The sequence below is a fragment of the Entelurus aequoreus genome, linkage group LG18 (assembly GCF_033978785.1).
Source record: "Entelurus aequoreus isolate RoL-2023_Sb linkage group LG18, RoL_Eaeq_v1.1, whole genome shotgun sequence".
NCBI lineage: Eukaryota > Metazoa > Chordata > Actinopteri > Syngnathiformes > Syngnathidae > Entelurus > Entelurus aequoreus.
Window position 1 is genome coordinate 49,217,802 of NC_084748.1, and position 17,702 is coordinate 49,235,503.

General features: G+C 39.5%; 1 protein-coding gene across 5 annotated transcripts in view; it reads right to left on the reverse strand.

Annotated features, from left to right (window-relative positions):
* Positions 1-17,702, reverse strand: part of LOC133634230 (circadian locomoter output cycles protein kaput-like) — a 65,907-nt gene that overhangs the window by 32,863 nt on the left and 15,342 nt on the right. For 4 of the 5 annotated variants that reach the window (XM_062027343.1, XM_062027342.1, XM_062027339.1 and 1 more), the window contains exons 4-12: positions 14,058-14,146; positions 9,715-9,774; positions 9,489-9,637; positions 8,305-8,396; positions 8,131-8,220; positions 5,588-5,708; positions 5,302-5,415; positions 670-788; positions 511-593 (exon numbers count right to left, since the gene is read on the reverse strand). In XM_062027343.1, coding sequence (XP_061883327.1) covers positions 511-593; positions 670-788; positions 5,302-5,415; positions 5,588-5,708; positions 8,131-8,220; positions 8,305-8,396; positions 9,489-9,637; positions 9,715-9,774; positions 14,058-14,074 — 845 coding nt within the window. In that variant the 5' untranslated portion in view covers positions 14,075-14,146. Of the gene's footprint in view, positions 1-510; positions 594-669; positions 789-5,301; positions 5,416-5,587; positions 5,709-8,130; positions 8,221-8,304; positions 8,397-9,488; positions 9,638-9,714; positions 9,775-14,057; positions 14,184-17,702 lie in introns of all 5 variants that reach the window. The other variant, XM_062027341.1, reaches the window with a different exon arrangement.

Sequence of the window (17,702 nt, forward strand, 5' to 3'; positions counted from 1 at the left end):
GTCCCATGTGTTAAGTCTGTAGGAGTGTTTTCATGCATATTTGTACGTGCTATAGTCATGTAATGAAGCTTGTTCTGTTAGCATTAGCTAATATGATAACATGTGTCTGTGTTAATATTATTAACTTACAGTGGCGTTCTTTTTGTAATGTGTCACTTTCACAAATTCCTCAGTAAATTCAGTCTGTTTAGCTGATTGGAGAGCTAGCTTCCGCAGCTAGTGGGGCCATGACCATGACTTATGTTTTGTTTGATCTGCCGTTTTACTGCCGTGTTACAGACACAATTAAAGTATGTAAATAAACAATCATACATTATTTCTGTGTAAATAACTAATTTCACAACGTATACAGTATATCTGCGGCTTATTGTCTGCTGCGGCTAATATATGGAAACTTGTATGTCTTATTGTTTTTATTTAGTGGGTGTGGCTTATATACACTGGTGTGCTCTAATGTCCCGGGAAATACGGTAGACTCATTCCACACATATACTGTACAAGCTTGTTTACCTGTGGTCTAGAAATAGGAACTTCCATTCCAGACTGTGTCTGGATGTGAATTCTTCATTGGGCTCTTCTACTGTACACATTTCCTATGAATAGAAACATCACTTTAGCACACAAAGATCTGTTCTGAGTGAGGTTTTGGGTGAAGGTGTCAGAGTGTACCTTAATAAACTGAGGCTTGGTGAGCCGTACAGTGGCCACAAAGCACACCTGGTCGTCAAAGGCAGGCTGCAGCGAGCGCTGTAACACACCTGCCAGACCGTTCCTCGTCACATTGGGAACTAGGAGAGAGCAACAAGTGTGTTGGGGGAAGTTGCTAAGTCTGAACCAGTCAAATGATATGAAAAGGGATTTACAAAACCCCAACAGCAGAGAAGTTGTCACGTTGTGTAAATGGTAAATAAAAAGAGAATACAACAAATCCTTTTCAACTTATATTCAATTGAATAGACTGCAAAGACAAAATATTTCATGTTCACACTGAGAAACTTTGTTATTTTTTGCAAATATTAGCTCATTTGGAATTTGATGCCTGCAACATGTTTCAAAAAAGCTGGCACAAGTGGCAAAAAAGACTGAGAAAGTTGAGGAATGCTCATCAAACACTTACAGTCGCGATCAAAAGTGTACATACACACATACACATACAATTCTTAAATCGTTACATTGGCTCTCTGTACATCAGAGAATTGATTTCAAAATCCTCCTGCTCACATATAAATCACTACATGGTCTAGGGCCGAAGTATATTACTGATATGCTCTCACTATATAAGCCCTCTAGATCACTAAGATCTTCTGAGAGCAATCTGTTAGCGGTTCCAAGAGTAAACTCAAATCAAGGGAGATCATCATTCAGTCACTATGCAACACATAGCTGGAATAAACTTCCTGAAGATGTCAGACTCTCCCCAACTCTGACTACTTTTACAACTAGACTGAAGACTTTTATGTTCACCTTAGCTTTCAGCTAAATCTTTTAATCTTTTAACCTTTAACGTCCGCACTGTTTTTATTTTTATTGTCTGCGTTTTAATTTTGCTTTTATTTTCTTTCATTTCACTTTGTTGTCTGTGAAGCACTTTGAGTCGGCCTTGTGTATGAAAAGCGCTATACAAATAAAGTTGCCTTACCTTGCCTTGTAAAGAACATAATGTCATGGCTGTCTTGAGTTTCCAATCATTTCTACAACTTTTATGTTTTTGTGATGTAGTGATTGGAGCACATACTTGTTGCTCACAAAAAGCATTCATGAAGTTTGCTTCTTTTATGAATTTATTATGGGTCTACTGAAAATGTGAGGGTCAAAAGTATACATACAGCAATGTTAATATTTGCTTACATGTCCCTTGGCAAGTTTACCTGCAATAAGGCGCTTTTGGTAGCCATCCACAAGCTTCTGCTGGAATTTTTGACCACTCCTCTTGACACAATTGGTGCAGTTCAGCTAAATGTGTTGGTTTTCTGACATGGACTTGTTTCTTCAGCATTGTCCACACTTTTAAGTCAGTACTTTGGGAAGGCCATTCTAAAACCTTCATTCTAGCCTGATTTAGCCATTCCTTTACCACTTTTGACGTGGGTTTGGGGTCGTTGTCCTGTTGGAACACCCAACAGCGCCCAAGACCCTTTGTCCATCTGACATCACATGGACAAAGATAAGACCTTCTGGAGAAAAGTTCTGTGGTCAGATGAAACAAAAATGGAGCTGTTTGGCCACAATACCCAGCAATATGTTTGGAGGAGAAAAGGTGAGGCCTTTAATCCCAGGAACACCAGGCCTACCGTCAAGCATGGTGGTGGTACTATTATGCTCTGGGCCTGTTTTGCTGCCAATGGAACTGCTGCTTTAAATGTGACAATGAAAAAAGAGGATTAGCTCCAAATTGTTCAGGACAAGCTAAAATCATCAGCCCGGAGGTTGGGTCTTGTTGGGTGTTCCAACAGCACAATGATCCCAAACCCACCTCAAAAGTGGTAAAGGAATGGCTAAATCAGGCTAGAATGAAGGTTTTAGAATGGCCTTCCCAAAGTCCTGGCTTAAAGGTGTGGACAATGCTGAAGAAACAAGTCCATGTCAGAAAAGCAACACATTTAGCTGAACTGCAGCAATTTAGTGGTCAAGTGGTCAAGCAGAAGCTTGTGGATGGCTACCAAAAGCGCCTTATTGCAGGTAAACTTGCCAAGGGACATGTAAGCAAATATTAACATTGCTGTATGTATACTTTTGACCCTCACATTTTCAGTAGAGCCATAATAAATTCATAAAAGAAGCAAACTTCATGAATGTTTTTTGTGAGCAACAAGTATGTGCTCCAATCACTACATCACAAAAACATAAGAGTTGTAGAAATGATTGGAAACTCCAGACAGCCATGACATGATGTTCTTTACAAGTGTACGTACACTTTTGATAACGACTGTATTTGGAACATCCCACAGGTGAACAGGCTAATTGGGAACAGGTGGGTGCCTAATTGGGTATAAAAGCAGCTTCCATGAAATGCTCAGTCATTCACAAACAAGGACGGGGCGAGGGTCACCACTTTGTCAACAAATGCCTGAGCAAATTGTTTAGGAACAACATTTCTCAAGCAGCTATTGCAAGGAATTTAGGGATTTCACCATCTACGCTCCGTAATATCATCAAAGGGTTCAGAGAATCTGGAGAAATCACTGCACGTAAGCGGCAATGCCTGTGACCTTGGATCCCTAAGGCGGTACTGCATCAAAAAGCCACATCAGTGTGTAAAGGATATCACCACATGGGCTCAGGAACACTTCAGAAAACCACTGTCAGTAACTACAGTTGGTCGCTACATCTGTAAGTGCAAGTTAAAACTCTCCTATGCAAAGCCATTTATCAACAACACCCAGAAATGCTTCGATGGGCCCTAGCTCATCTTAGATGGACTGATGCAAAGTGGAAAAGTGTTCTGTGGTCTGACGAGTCCATATTTCAAATTGTTTTTGGAAACTGTGGACGTCGTGTCCTCCGGACCAAACAGGAAAAGAACCATCCGGATTGTTCTAGGCGCAAAGTGTAAAAGGCAGCATGTGTGATGGTATGGGGGTGTATTAGTGCCCAAGACATGGGTAACTTACACATCTGTGAAGGCACCATTAAAGGCCTACTGAAAGCCACTACTAGCGACCACGCAGTCTGATAGTTTATACATCAATGATGAAATCTTAACATTGCAACACATGCCAATACGGCCGGGTTAGATTAGTAAAGTGCAATTTTAAATTTCCCGCAAAATATCCTGCCGAAAACGTCTCGGTATGATGACGTTTGCGCGTGACGTCACGGATTGTAGCGGACATTTTGGGACACCATTGTGGCCAGCTATTCAGTCTTCTGTTTTCATCGCAAAATTCCACAGTATTCTGGACATCTGTGTTGGTGAATCTTTTGCAATTTGTTTAATGAACAATGAAGACAGCAAAGAAGGAAGCTGTAGGTGGGAAGCGGTGTATTAGCGGCCGGCTGCAGCAACACAAACACGTAGCGGCTACGTCGTAGCCGGTGTTTCATTGTTTACATTCCCGAACGATGACAGTCGAGCTTTAAAAATTGGCCTGTGGAGAACTGGGACAACATAGACTCTTACCAGGAGGACTTTGAGTTGGATACGCGCTACCGTGAGTACGCAGCTGCGGCTTCCAAACATTTGATCGCTTGCCCGTACGTGTGTGCCGCTATGTGCATGTCACGTACGTCACTTTGGGGAAATATATCCTGCTTGTATTGTGGCTAATAGAGTATATATATGTCTTGTGTTTATTTATTGTTTTAGTCATTCCCAGCTGAATATCAGGTCCCACCCGCCTCTCACAGCATCTTCCCTATCTGATTCGCTTCCATTGCCCTCTAGTCCTTCACTCTCACTTTCCTCATCCACGAATCTTTCATCTTCGCTCAAATTAATGGGGAAATCGTCGCTTTCTCGGTCCGAATCGCTCTTGCTGCTGGTGGCCATGATTGTAAACAATGTGCAGATGTGAGGAGCTCTTCAACCTGTGACGTCACGCTACTTCCGGTACAGCCAAGGCTTTTTTATCAGCGACCAAAAGTTGCGAACTTTATCGTCGATGTTCTCTACTAAATCCTTTCAGCAAAAATATGGCAATATCGCGAAATGATCAAGTATGACACAGAGAATGGATCCGCTATCCCCGTTTAAATAAGAAAATCTCATTTCAGTAGGCCTTTAATGCTGAAAGGTACATACAGCTTTTGGAGCAACATATGTTGCCATCCAAGCAACGCTATCATGGACGCCCCTGCTTATTTCAGCAAGACGATGCCAAGCCATGTGTTACATCAACGTGGCTTCATAGTAAAAGAGTGCGGGTACTAGACTGGCCTGCCTGTAGTCCAGACATTAAAAATGTGTGAAGGCCAAACTATGAGAAGGGAGACTGTTGAACAACTTAAGCTGTACATCAAGCAAGAATGGGAAAGAATTCCACTTCAAAAATGTGTCTCCTCAGTTCCCAAACCTTTACTGAGTGTTGTTAAAAGGAAAGGCCATGTAACACACTGGTAAAAATGCCCCTCTGACAACGTTTTTGCAATGTGTTGCTGCCATTAAATTCTAAGTTCATGATTATTTGCAACAAAAAAAAAAGTTTCTCAGTGTGAACATGAAATATCTTGTCTTTGCAGTCTATTCAATTGAATATAAGTTGAAAAGGATTTGCAAATCATTGTATTCTCTTTTTATTTACCATTTACACAACGTGACAACTTCACTGCTTTGTAGAACAAACATTTAAAAAAGTGTCCTACCATTGTTTAGCGACTTGAAGTTGCCAATGAAGCTCACATATTCATAGACTGGAGATTCTTTCGGGTCGATGGACCCTCGCAGCATGTGACAACAGAATTCCATGTAGTTCTTACCTGGAGGGGAACATGTGGTTTGTATTAACTATATTACTTCACAGAAATAACTCTCATATCCTTACTGACATTTAAGCAAAAGGTTATAGAAATTGGTCATCCACAATTAGTAAAAGTTCTTAGTAGTGTAAACTGCCATGTTGCATACAAACAGACATCTTGTCTTACTAACTCTTTAAATAATCGGCCGTGACGGTCTCCAGGTCGTTGGGGTGTGTCGACAGGGCTTTGTACACGTCTGAGTGTTCACCAACTGGCAGGAAATTTAGCAGATTCTGGTCCACCAAGTCCGCCTGGAAATGAAACAAAAATACAACAAACTTTCACATGTTCCCTGTCTATTCGTCAGCTGAGCAAATGCTGATATTCCCTGCTAGGTAGTAGTCGTTGGCACAGGTTGTAGATGTTGCTGATGGAACTAGTGTACGAGATTTAAATTAGAAAAAAATAAAAGACCCAGTGCACGCAGGAAGGGTTTTAAAAAGTGTGGGAAAAAAGAGAGATAAAGCGACCAAAGTTTCATTTCCTTATGGCCAAGTAATAACTAGTAATGACTAGTAAGAAAAAAACACGGGTGTAGAAAGCGGCAATCATTACAAAATACAGCAAAATGATATAATGTAACAAGAAAAAGATATGTTGATACTAATCTAGTCTTTAAATACCGTGGAACCTTGACGTTCAGACTTTTAGATGGAGTCAAATATGTCTCTGTGTGCACACCATGTCTCTGTGTACATAACGCTTCATTCGTTCATTTTGTGTCACGCCTGCAGGCAAAAAGTAGGGCACAGCATTTTTGGGGAGGCAGAGCCCTCCATGTCATTTGCTCCAGCCATTTGTCAGTAGGGACGATGTTTGATAAGGAATTATCGAGTTCGAGCCTATTATCGAATCCTCTTATCGAACCGATTCCTTATCGATTCTCTTATCGAGTCCAGATAGGTTGTTGTATATGGAAAAAAACACACAATATTTGGTTTAACAAAAGCTCACTTTTATTATATAACAAAAAAATAAAATCTAATAAATAAATAAATATTGACTGTTACCCACCTAAAAAAATAAAATAAAATAAATAAATATTGACTGTTGTTACCCAAAGTATATTAAGTGGGATTTTTCAGAGAAACAAATATATACAGTAACACAAAAACAACCTGTCTCTATGATCACTATAGGTGTATAAATAATAATATAGTGTTAAATAAAATCAGTCCCTTGGGCACAAAACTGAAAATAATACAGCTCTCCAAAAAGTGCAATTCTGCTGCTATTTGACATAACTGTTTGTTATGATGCTTTGACATTTTTGCACTTTATTTCTTTATTGAAAGAAAATTCTATGAAGAGAAAAGTTCTTTGCAAATGTGGTTACAATGCTAAAAAATGAAAAGTTAAAGCTAAAAAAAGAAATACACTTTATTGAGTTAACATTATTTCTTTATGGGGGAAAAATGTTATGAGCTAGAGAATATAACAACTACACTACCCAGCATGCAACGGGAGTTACGAGCATGCGCGGTAGCCCTGAAAAGTGTTGCATGTTGCCACGCTGTGAAAGTAAACGTCAAGAACTCAGCCAACACGCCTCGTCTGCATTATTTATAATTAGACAGACAACACATCTACAGTGTGATTTTGTAACGTTTACAAGGAAAGAAAAACAAAAGTTAAAAAAGGGAGATATGTTGTATATATATATGTATGTGCTGCGGTTGTTTTAAGAACGTTGCGACAGCTGCCGTAAAGGAGGTGCATTGCTAGCCTGGTTGCTATATTTCCGGTTGGTGGTAAAAGTGTTGGTCATGTGTTTTACCCTGCTAAAATCTCTCAGTAAAGTTATTCATTGGATTATAGCTTTTGTTTTGAACTTTATTACACCTTGGAGCACTTTTTCCCGTCCATTTTTTTCCTGCTTTCGCTATCTGCGCCTAATGACTGAGCTACGTGACGTCATTTCTTGTGATGTCCCACGGAGCATTTCTGGTCGGGACGGGATTCGAATAAAGAATCAACTCTTTTTCTTTACTACAGTGGTCTCGATAACGGGTACCGGTTCTCAAAAAGGGATTCGAGTCCGAGGACTCGGTTCTTTTCTTATCGAACAACCGGGAAAACCGGTTTCGAGTATCATCCCTACTTGTCAGTGCTTTTCACTTTTTTAAATGTTTATTATTGCAGCACTATGGTTCTGAAAGTTAAGGATTTTTGTGATTTATGATAGTTTGTGATGGTACCAAAGTGACTTCTATGTGTGTGCGCGTGTTGGCAGAGCAGCGCATACAGGACAGTTAAGCTTGTTGTTGTTGTTGTTTGGGCTTGTTAATAAAGATAAATGTAATCCATTACCTCCTTGTTATGTTTGTTTGATATGCAGTACTATAACGCGCTTTATATTATGTACAAACTTTCACTAAAATATGGACTTTCGTTGATGCTGGAACTAATTATTTATATTTACATTGTTTGTTATGGAGAAATTTGTCTCACTATACAAACTTTTTGATTTACGAACCCTTTTCAAGAACCGATTAAGTTCGTAAATCGAGGTTCCACTATATCTCTATACATTTATTTTAGCCTTTTAAAAAATGTGTGTGTCATTATACGATGACGTCATATTGACAATGCCAGGACCCCACATTGATTGCCAATCTGTGGGAAACGCGGACCCGCCATTGCTAATGAGTGAATGTATGAGTGAATACTCACAGGAAGATGTTCCAGTAATGAGGTAACACTCTCTGACACGTAAAGGATGTTCCCATCAGTCATTATTGCTATGAAGAAGCCGTCCAAAGCCTGATCATGTCAGAGAAAAAACACACCGTGTCCTGTCAACCCAATAAATGTATTGAGAATATGAACAAAGTTAAGATATCTGACCTCCAACATCAGCTGGGTAAACTCTTCATTGCTAAGAAATGGAGGCTTCCAGTCCTGTCTGATCTCACTAGACTCAGACTGGGCAGCAATTTCTGATGGGGGAGGAGAAAATATACATTTAAGAGAGGAAACATATTTGAGAGAGGAAACATATTTGAGAGAGGAAACATATTTGAGAGAGGAAACATATTTAAGAGAGGAAACATATTTGAGATAGGTAACGTTTGAGAGAGGAAACATATTTAAGAGAGGAGACATTTGAGAGAGGAAACATTTAAGAAAGGAAACATTTGAGAGAGGAAACATATTTGAGAGAGGAAACATATTTGAGAGAGGAAACATTTGAGAGAGGAAACATTTGAGAGAGGAAACAAATTTGAAAAAGGAAAAATAGTATTTAAGAGAGGAAACATATTTGAGAGAGGAAAAATAGTATTTAAGAGAGGAAACATATTTGAGAGAGGAAAAATAGTATTTAAGAGAGGAAACATATTTGAGAGAGGAAACATATTTAAGAGAGGACACATATTTAAGAGAGGAAACATATTTGAGATAGGTAATGTTTGAGAGAGGAAACATATTTAAGAGAGGAGACATTTGAGAGAGGAGACATTTAAGAAAGGAAACATATTTGAGAGAGGAAACATATTGAGAGAGGAAACATATTTGAGAGAGGAAACATATTTGAGAGAGGAAACAAATTTGAAAAAGGAAAAATAGTATTTAAGAGAGGAAACAAATTTGAGAAAGGAAAAATAGTATTTAAGAGAGGAAACAAATTTGAGAAAGGAAAAATAGTATTTAAGAGAGGAAACAAATTTGAGAAAGGAAAAATAGTATTTAAGAGAGGAAACATATTTGAGAGAGGAAACAGGGAAATGGCAGTAAGGAGGAGACAATAATCAAAAAGCAACAAAGAAATATCACAAAACGTGAGTTAACAAAATGTGTTGATAGTGCAAGGTAAAGTGTGAGCTACACAGAATAGTCGATACCACTGAAGAAGATAACACAACAAGGTTGTGGTAGTAAAAGTGAAAAGTAATAGCTGACAACAAACAAATAGCATCATAAAACGTGATAACACGCCCAGCTTCAAGTTGTATAATGAAAGCAAATAGTGTCAGAATGAGTTTTAAACTCTGTCACGGGTTAAGCACAAACAGGAAGTGAGGCGACCTGACCTTTGTGTTTACACAGAAAGTCGATACTTTTCTGCAGGATAGTGGACTTGTCCATCTTTCTGGTGTTGCCTGGCAACATGGTGCCAAGTTCCTTGATGAGGACATTAAACTGGTCTCGCCGCTTCTTCTCTGACTTGTTACGGGACACGCTACAATTGAAAGACAGGCACAATTACACACTGGCCTTTTTGGGACATTGGCAAATTCCTTTTCCCCTTCGACCTACCGTTTTGCTTTGTCCTTTTCATCTTCTTCCATCAACCCATCGAAGATGCTACAATCATCCCTGGGCCAGAGGAAAAAACACATTCAATTCAGGTTTCCTCTTGTTTACAGTGCAAACACTTGTTGGTGGCTTGAAAGCAGATATGCACTGTTAATAATAGCTAATGCTTGATGGTGGCTAATGACAGAATCGCTACATGCCAGAGGCAGGTTTATTTTTGGGTCACGCAAAAAGAGAGCGAGGCAGAGAGAGACGGAATGTGCTGAGCTCGCCAAGGAGGTTACCAGTGCGTTTGTGAAAACCAAGGCGTCATCTCGGGCTGTCTGGCCTTCGCTCATATGACAAATGGAATCCTTCCATGACTTCAGCACTGTCAAACGTGACTTAAAAAAGGGTTACTTGTGTCAAGATATTTCAGTCTAAAAGAGGTATGGTCTGGTGGATTTGTTTCAGGTGGATGTGTTAGACGAGGAACATTTGCAAAATTTGACATTTCTGAAAAGTAATAGGACGGAACATAGCTTATTTAATTATACACCCTGCCCGTAACTGTTTAACTCAGGGATGCCCAAAGCAGGCATGTGATTTGAACTTAATGAATAAGACTGAAAATAAGCCGCAGTCTGGGGGACCCGGGGGTTGCCCGAAGCGCCTGGTTTTTCAGCAATTGAACATGCCAAAAAAAGCACAATTTAAAGATGTTTTATTGTTTAAAGAATTGAAAAATGATCAACAGAGTTGACATAAATACATACACCATTCACCAAAATGAACCACTATGTCTGTTTCAGTCACTATGTTATTTAGTCACTACAGTAATTATGTTCACATCCACAGGAACCACATGGGTTAGCCTACTCTATACAGTATTTACAACCTTACTAGTGTTCACTTCACATCCACAGATGGTTCATCTACTTATTGACATTATTTACACATTACTATGTCTGTTTCAGTCACTATGTTATTTAGTCACTACAGTAATTGTGTTCACATCCACAGGAACCACATGGGTTAGCCTACTCTATACAGTATTTACAACCTTACTAGTGTTCACTTCACATCCACAGATGGTTCATCCCCTTATTGACATTATTTACACATTACTATGTCTGTTTCAGTCACTATGTTATTGAGTCACTACAGTAATTGTGTTCACATCCACAGGAACCACATGGGTTAGCCTACTTTATACAGTATTTACAATCTTACTAGTGTTCACTTTACAGCCACAGATGGTTCATCTAGTTATTGACATTATTTACACATTACTATGTCTGTTTCAGTCACTATGTTATTGAGTCACTACAGTAATTATGTTCACATCCACAGGAACCACATGGGTTAGCCTACTCTATACAGTATTCACAACCTTACTAGTGTTCACTTCACATCCACAGATGGTTCATCTCGTTATTGACATTATTTACACATTACTATGTCTGTTTCAGTCACTATGTTATTTAGTCACTACAGTAATTGTGTTCACATCCACAGGAACCACATGGGTTAGCCTACTCAATACAGTACTTATAATCTTACTAGTGTTCACTTCACATCCACAGATAGTTCATCTAGTAATTGACATTATTTACACATTACTATGTCTGTTTCAGTCACTATGTTATTTAGTCACTACAGTAATTGTGTTCACATCCACAGGAACCACATGGGTTAGCCTACTCTATAAAGTATTTACAACCTTACTAAGTCATCACATGTCTGCCACAATCATGTGTTCTTAAGTGTGTATTCCACATCTTCCATGTCGAGAGCAGTTTTGATTTGGGTTTACATGGTAAACAAGTCAAATTAATGTTTTATCCAGACGCATACATTTGTCCAAATGCAGCCTAGTAGTAGTTCCCTTCCTGGTTCAATGACCCGCCCTATCTTGCTCTGATTGGCCCGTCCGTAATGTTTTGCCCTAATCTTAACCAGTGGTGACTCATCATAGTAAACAACTTATACGTAAACCAACCAATCATCATTGATGTTTCCCCTATAGTTTGTCCCCTGCCCGTGGAGTTTCTTCGCTACGTAGCTTTTATTTTTAAATTTATAATTTCTAATGGAAAACTGTAGTTTTTACCACTGGATTATCAAAAACTGTACTCATTACGGTTGTTGGCAGGTATGGCAAAGAGACGGATCAAGATTTTAAAACACATTGTAGGTCGGGAAGAACGGAAAATAATTTTTAATATTTTTACAGTGATAAAAAAGACGGATTTCCGACTATAGAGAGAAAAATCACATACCTGCCAAATTGGCCTGTCGAGCAAATGTTTTACATATTCAAAATGACCTCTTTCAAGCTGCACAATCGCCAGAAATGTTCCTGTTGAATCATCAGTGCTACCGTTTTTCCATTTACAGTATTGCACTGTAAAAACAGGGAATGTAGATTTGACAGTAAAAAAAGTAGCAGCTCATTCGCCAGAATTTTGCTGTAAAAATAAGAGTGGTACTGCTTTTCAGTGTACTGCTGGGTTGCAATCACATGACCTCCAGGCACTTCTGGGCTTCAGGCGATGGCCTCGAGTCCCATTAGGCTCCTGTTTATTTATTATTTGCATCAGTGCAAATCATGGCGTATTTTTGAAAGGTCTAAATGCAAATATGTAAATGATCATGAAAACATATTTAAAGGAGCCATATGTAATAAGGTCATGTCAAGTCATCATTAAATGGCCCTGATATGTCAAAAGGCATTAATAAATCATCTTCTTTTCCAATAACTGATAACAGGAGTTCAGCTGGGATATGCTCATTTCAAAATTAGATTTTCAGCCCCAAAATATTGTTATTGTTTTCATTTCGATGCCCCGCCCTCCACCGTTTGACCAATTAGAAAGTCTGTGAGTGTGTCACATCCAGGTTGCCATCTTGGTCTGGCTACTGCCACTGGTAAAGTTACTAAACATGTCAGACCTTAGTACATCTAAAAGTTACCATTCTCAACTTATTCATAACAGAGCCAGGAACAAAACCAGGATTTGTATCAGGGATGCCTTTAAAAGATGGAGACTATTGAAGATTTGATGCCAAACTTGCTTATTTCCTCCTTGATAGGTAAGTCAGGCATTTACCTTTTCTTATTACTTGTAATAAATGGAAATGGACATTTGGTATGTAAACTATATTGTCCAATACAGTCTATGGTCTTGTCTAACAAAGCTAGTATGTTCCTGCAACCAATGTTAGCATGCTAGCCCGGTCAATGATACATCCACATACAGGCTAACGGGGGGAAATATATGCTAGTTAGCCTGTATGTGGATGTGTCATCCAACTGACAAGGCAACATATATTTAGTACAAATAAAACCTGTGTGGATATGTGTAGTGTCAGTGCATATTTCTTTCTCAATATGCTGAGGAAATGGGTTCCAACATTAGTCATCATGGCAATGTGAAAGGCATGGAGACAGCCAAATCACATGATAAAATAATTCCTCATTGCTGTATGCATGTTGTGGACTACATGTACCAAGTTATATGGCAATCTGAAAGGTTTGAAACAGTAGCCTATAGGCATACCTTGGTAAAATGTCTCCTCTTTAGTTTTGGGCGTACATTAGGCTGCTAAGCATGCTCTACTTATTTTCAGCAGTATAACCATTGCTAGTGTTGGTTGTAGTTGGTTTTAGTCTTTGTTTTCTGATGGTGCTGACAATAACCATACGATTGTTGTGATATTGTACGCAGGCAGGGTGTACTTCCTCCTGAAAATAGCCTCATTTCTGTGTCAAATGTGTTGGTTAGAGATTTGTTACTGACAAAACGCTTGTCTATTCAGCTATTATGGTCCCAGCACCTCAACCCCTGGTAAGAGGCAGTGGAAGTTCGAAGTTCCTTGGAGTAGTCCAGTCCATCCAGCTGGATTCGGCTGCGTATCTGGCAACCTCAGTCAGTGAGAGAGGGAGGGGACTACAGAATTTTGACCCTGATTGCAGTTCCATTTCTGGCCACATTATTACATATGGCTCCTTTAAAATGGGATGAAGGGGATTTTTACACTCTTGAGGAAAATATTTTTTGAAGGATTCAAACCAGGGATTTCCAACACGCGGCCCGGAATAGGTTCAATCCGGCACGCGAGATGACTTTGCGAAGTATAAAATTGAGCTGCATTTTCGAATTAGAGAAAATCAATGGGAATCGTGAAAATCTTATCAATTGCCATCGCTAGTAATAAAGGACAGAAAATACTGTGTATTTAAAAGACAATACAAATACAAAAACATTTAATTCTTGCTGTGTGAGTGGTGACCTGCTTGTTTCTAGGGCATGTACTGTATGTACACAACTCTTGTGTTATGATCACGGCTTGCAACGTACCCTATGCTTGATGTCATGGTGGCTGCTGATCAGGGCTGTGGATGTGGTGACTGGCTCTTTTGGCGTGAGGTAGGCATTTGGAAGTCCACCTTGGAGGGAAGGGCGGGGGGAAAAAAATGAGACGGACTGGACAAAAAGGAAACACAAAGCATACTTCTGATTCATATTGGACGGAAATGACCTGCAGTCATGAAGAGCTTTTAGTTTCAACGCATTGGAGACGAGCAACAACAGAAAAAAAATAACACAGTTAGCTACTCGTTTGGATTCTTCATTCACCACTCCAAGCAACGTTTGTAAGTTTTACAATATAACTAAAATACATTCTTACTTACTAAAGTGTCACATGTGTGATGTCTGTCGGAGTGTTCTCATGCATATTTGTACGCGCTATTGTAATGTATTCACGCTAGTGTTAGCTAATATGCTAAGATGTTTACGAGTGTCTTTGTTGATATTATCAACTTACATTGGCATCATTTGTTTTATTATGATTGTTTTGTTTTCCCGAAACGTCACAGTGGCAATATTGAGTCTGTTTAGCTGATTGGAGAGCTAGCTTCCGCGTCATATGCCCTTGTGGAGCAGAGAGGTAGCGACACATAGATAACGTTAGCTGTGGCAGGTGGTGCTAGCAAAGCGGTGCAAGTGGTAATACGAGAGAGAGAAGGTGCGAATCTGGCAACAAATGGAGGAAGAATTAATTCCCAAGAAAAACAGCAGGGGGTCCATCGTCTGGCGGCGGTTCGGCTTCAAGCGGGAAGATGTTGAACAGACTACAGTAATATGTCAAGTAAGCGTTGCTACAAAAAGTAGCAGCACTGTTAATGTGTAGCATCATTTGAAAAGTCACCCGCTAGAGAATGAAGAGTCCTTGAAACTCTGCATGTCAACATCTGCGGCCGGTGCCACACCCAACAAAATGCCGAAGCAACCAGCACTGACCCAATTGAGCCTGGGGTCTTCCAATTCCACATCAACACCGTATGAAAAAAATAGTAAAAAACAGGAGATAACGTCCACAGGAACCTACCACATAGTGAAGGTCATACACTATTTGATTAACTATTATGCAGCTCATTTTTATTTGACACTTATTGAAATATCTTGTGTGACATCATGCACAAAAGTGCACTTTATTTGTTTTAAACTATCGTAGTGGCGTTCTGTACAAAAAGTGCACTTTAATTCAGTGTTGTTTTGATTTGTCATCTTGGTGACATCATGCACAAAAGATGTTTTAAAATGTCTCTGACAATCTTGCACTTTCTGTTTGGAAATGACATGAATATTTGTGCCACTGCTTAATAACTGTTTCATAAATACACTTTTAGTTGTGGTTTCCCTCTCTGCATGAAAGTTTAAAAGTAGCATATATTAATGCAGTATGAAGAAGAATGTTTGAATGTAGACACATAGAATCATCATACTGCTGTGATTATATGCATCAAGTAGGGGTGTAACAGTACGTGTATTTGTATTGAACCGTTTCGGTACGGGGTATTCGGTTCGGTTCGGAGGTGTACCGAACGAGTTTCCACACGGACATATTAAGTAGCGTAACGCACGTTGTGTGAACAATGCACACCGAGGCACAACACACGGCATGCTAGCAGCTAGCGGGCTAGGATAGACTGACCATACGTCCTCTTTGCACCGGACATGTCCTCTTTTGCGGGGCTGTCAGGGCGCAGTTTCTTAAATGCCTCAAATGTCCAGCATTTTGAGTTAGGGTTGCGTGTATTTTCAATGTACGTTCAGGGTTAAGAAGGGGTTAAAAACAAAACAAATTGTGCACGCAGCAGCATTGGTGAGGGAGGGGCAGAGACAGAGAGAGAGAGAGAGAGAGAGAGAGAGAGAGAGAGAGAGAGAGTTATGATAAACGCTAGGGGTGTGGGAAAAAATCGATTTGAATTCGAATCGCGATTCTCACGTTGTGCGATTCAGAATCGATTTTTTTTATTTTTTTTTAATGAATCAATCCAACAAAACAATACACAGCAATACCATAACAATGCAATCCAATTCCAAAAGCAAAGCCAGGCCAGCAACACTCAGAAGTGCAATAAACAGAGCAATTGAGAGGAGACACAAACACCACACAGAACAAACCAAAAGTAGTGAAACAAAAATGAATATTATCAACAACAGTATCAATATTAGTTACAATTTCAACATAGCAGTGATTAAAAATCCCTCATTGACATTATCATTAGACATTTATAAAAAATAATTAAAAAAGAACAATAGTGTGACAGTGGCTTACACTTGCATGGCATCTCATAAGCTTGACAACACACTGTGTCCAATATTTTCACAAAGATAAAATAAGTCATATTTTTGGTTCATTTAATAGTTCAAACAAATGTACATTATTGCAATCAGTTGATAAAACATTGTCCTTTACAATTATAAAAGCTTTTTACAAAAATCTACTACTCTGCTTGCATGTCAGCAGACTGGGGTAGATCCTGCTGAAATCTATGTATTCCATGAATAGACAATCCTTTTGAATCGGGAAAATATCGTTTTTGAATCGAGAATCGTGTTGAATTGAAAAAAAAAAAATCGAGTTTGAATCGAATCGTGACCCCAAGAATCGATATTATATCGAATCGTGGGACACCCAAAGATTCACAGCCCTAATAAACGTGCATGCGTCACCAGGCTCTGCTTTTTATTCATAGATTTATCAGATTTAAAGGCCTACTGAAAGCCACTACTAGCGACCACGCAGTCTGATAGTTTATATATCAATGATGAAATCTTAACATTGCAACACATGCCAATGCGGCCGGGTTAACTTATAAAGTGACATTTTAAATTTCCCGCGAAACTTCCGGTTGAAAACTCCTTTGGAGGATGACGTATGCGCGTGACGTAGCCAGTGAAACAGAGGTATGGCTCCCCCATTGAAGCCAATACGAAATAGCTCTGTTTTCATCTCATTATTCCACAGTATTCTGTGTTGGTGAATCTGTTGCAATTTGTTCATTGCATTATGGAGAAAGAAGCTGAGCAAGCAAAGAAGAAAGTTGTCGCTGCGAAGCGGAGTATTTTGCGAGGGAAGTCAGCAACACAACACAGCCGGCGTTTCACCGTTTACATTCCCGAAAGATGCAGTCAAGATCGAAGAACTCGGACAACAGAGACTCTTACCAGGATGACTTTGACTTCGATAACAGACGTCTGTAGAGAACTGGGACAACACAGACTCTTACCAGGATTACTTTGATTTGGATACACAAACGCAGACGTGCTACCGTGAGTACGCAGCTACGCTTCCAAACATTTGATCGCTTGCCCGTACGTGCGTGTCACGTACGTAACTTTGGTTAAATATATAAGCTTTATGAACCTTGGGTTAGGTGAACGGTCCTTTGGGCTGAGTGAGTGTGTGTGTTGTGCAGGTGTTTGAATTGTATTGGTGGGTTATATGGACGGGAGCTAGTAGCTAGGAGCTAGCATAACAAACACCTAGGTGTTTGTTATGCGGGATTAATTTGTGGCATATTAAATATAAGCCTGGTTGTGTTGTGGCTAATAGAGTATATATATGTCTTGTGTTTATTTACTGTTGTAGTCATTCCCAGCTGAATATCATGTCACCCCCGGCTCTCACAGCATCTTCCCTATCTGAATCGC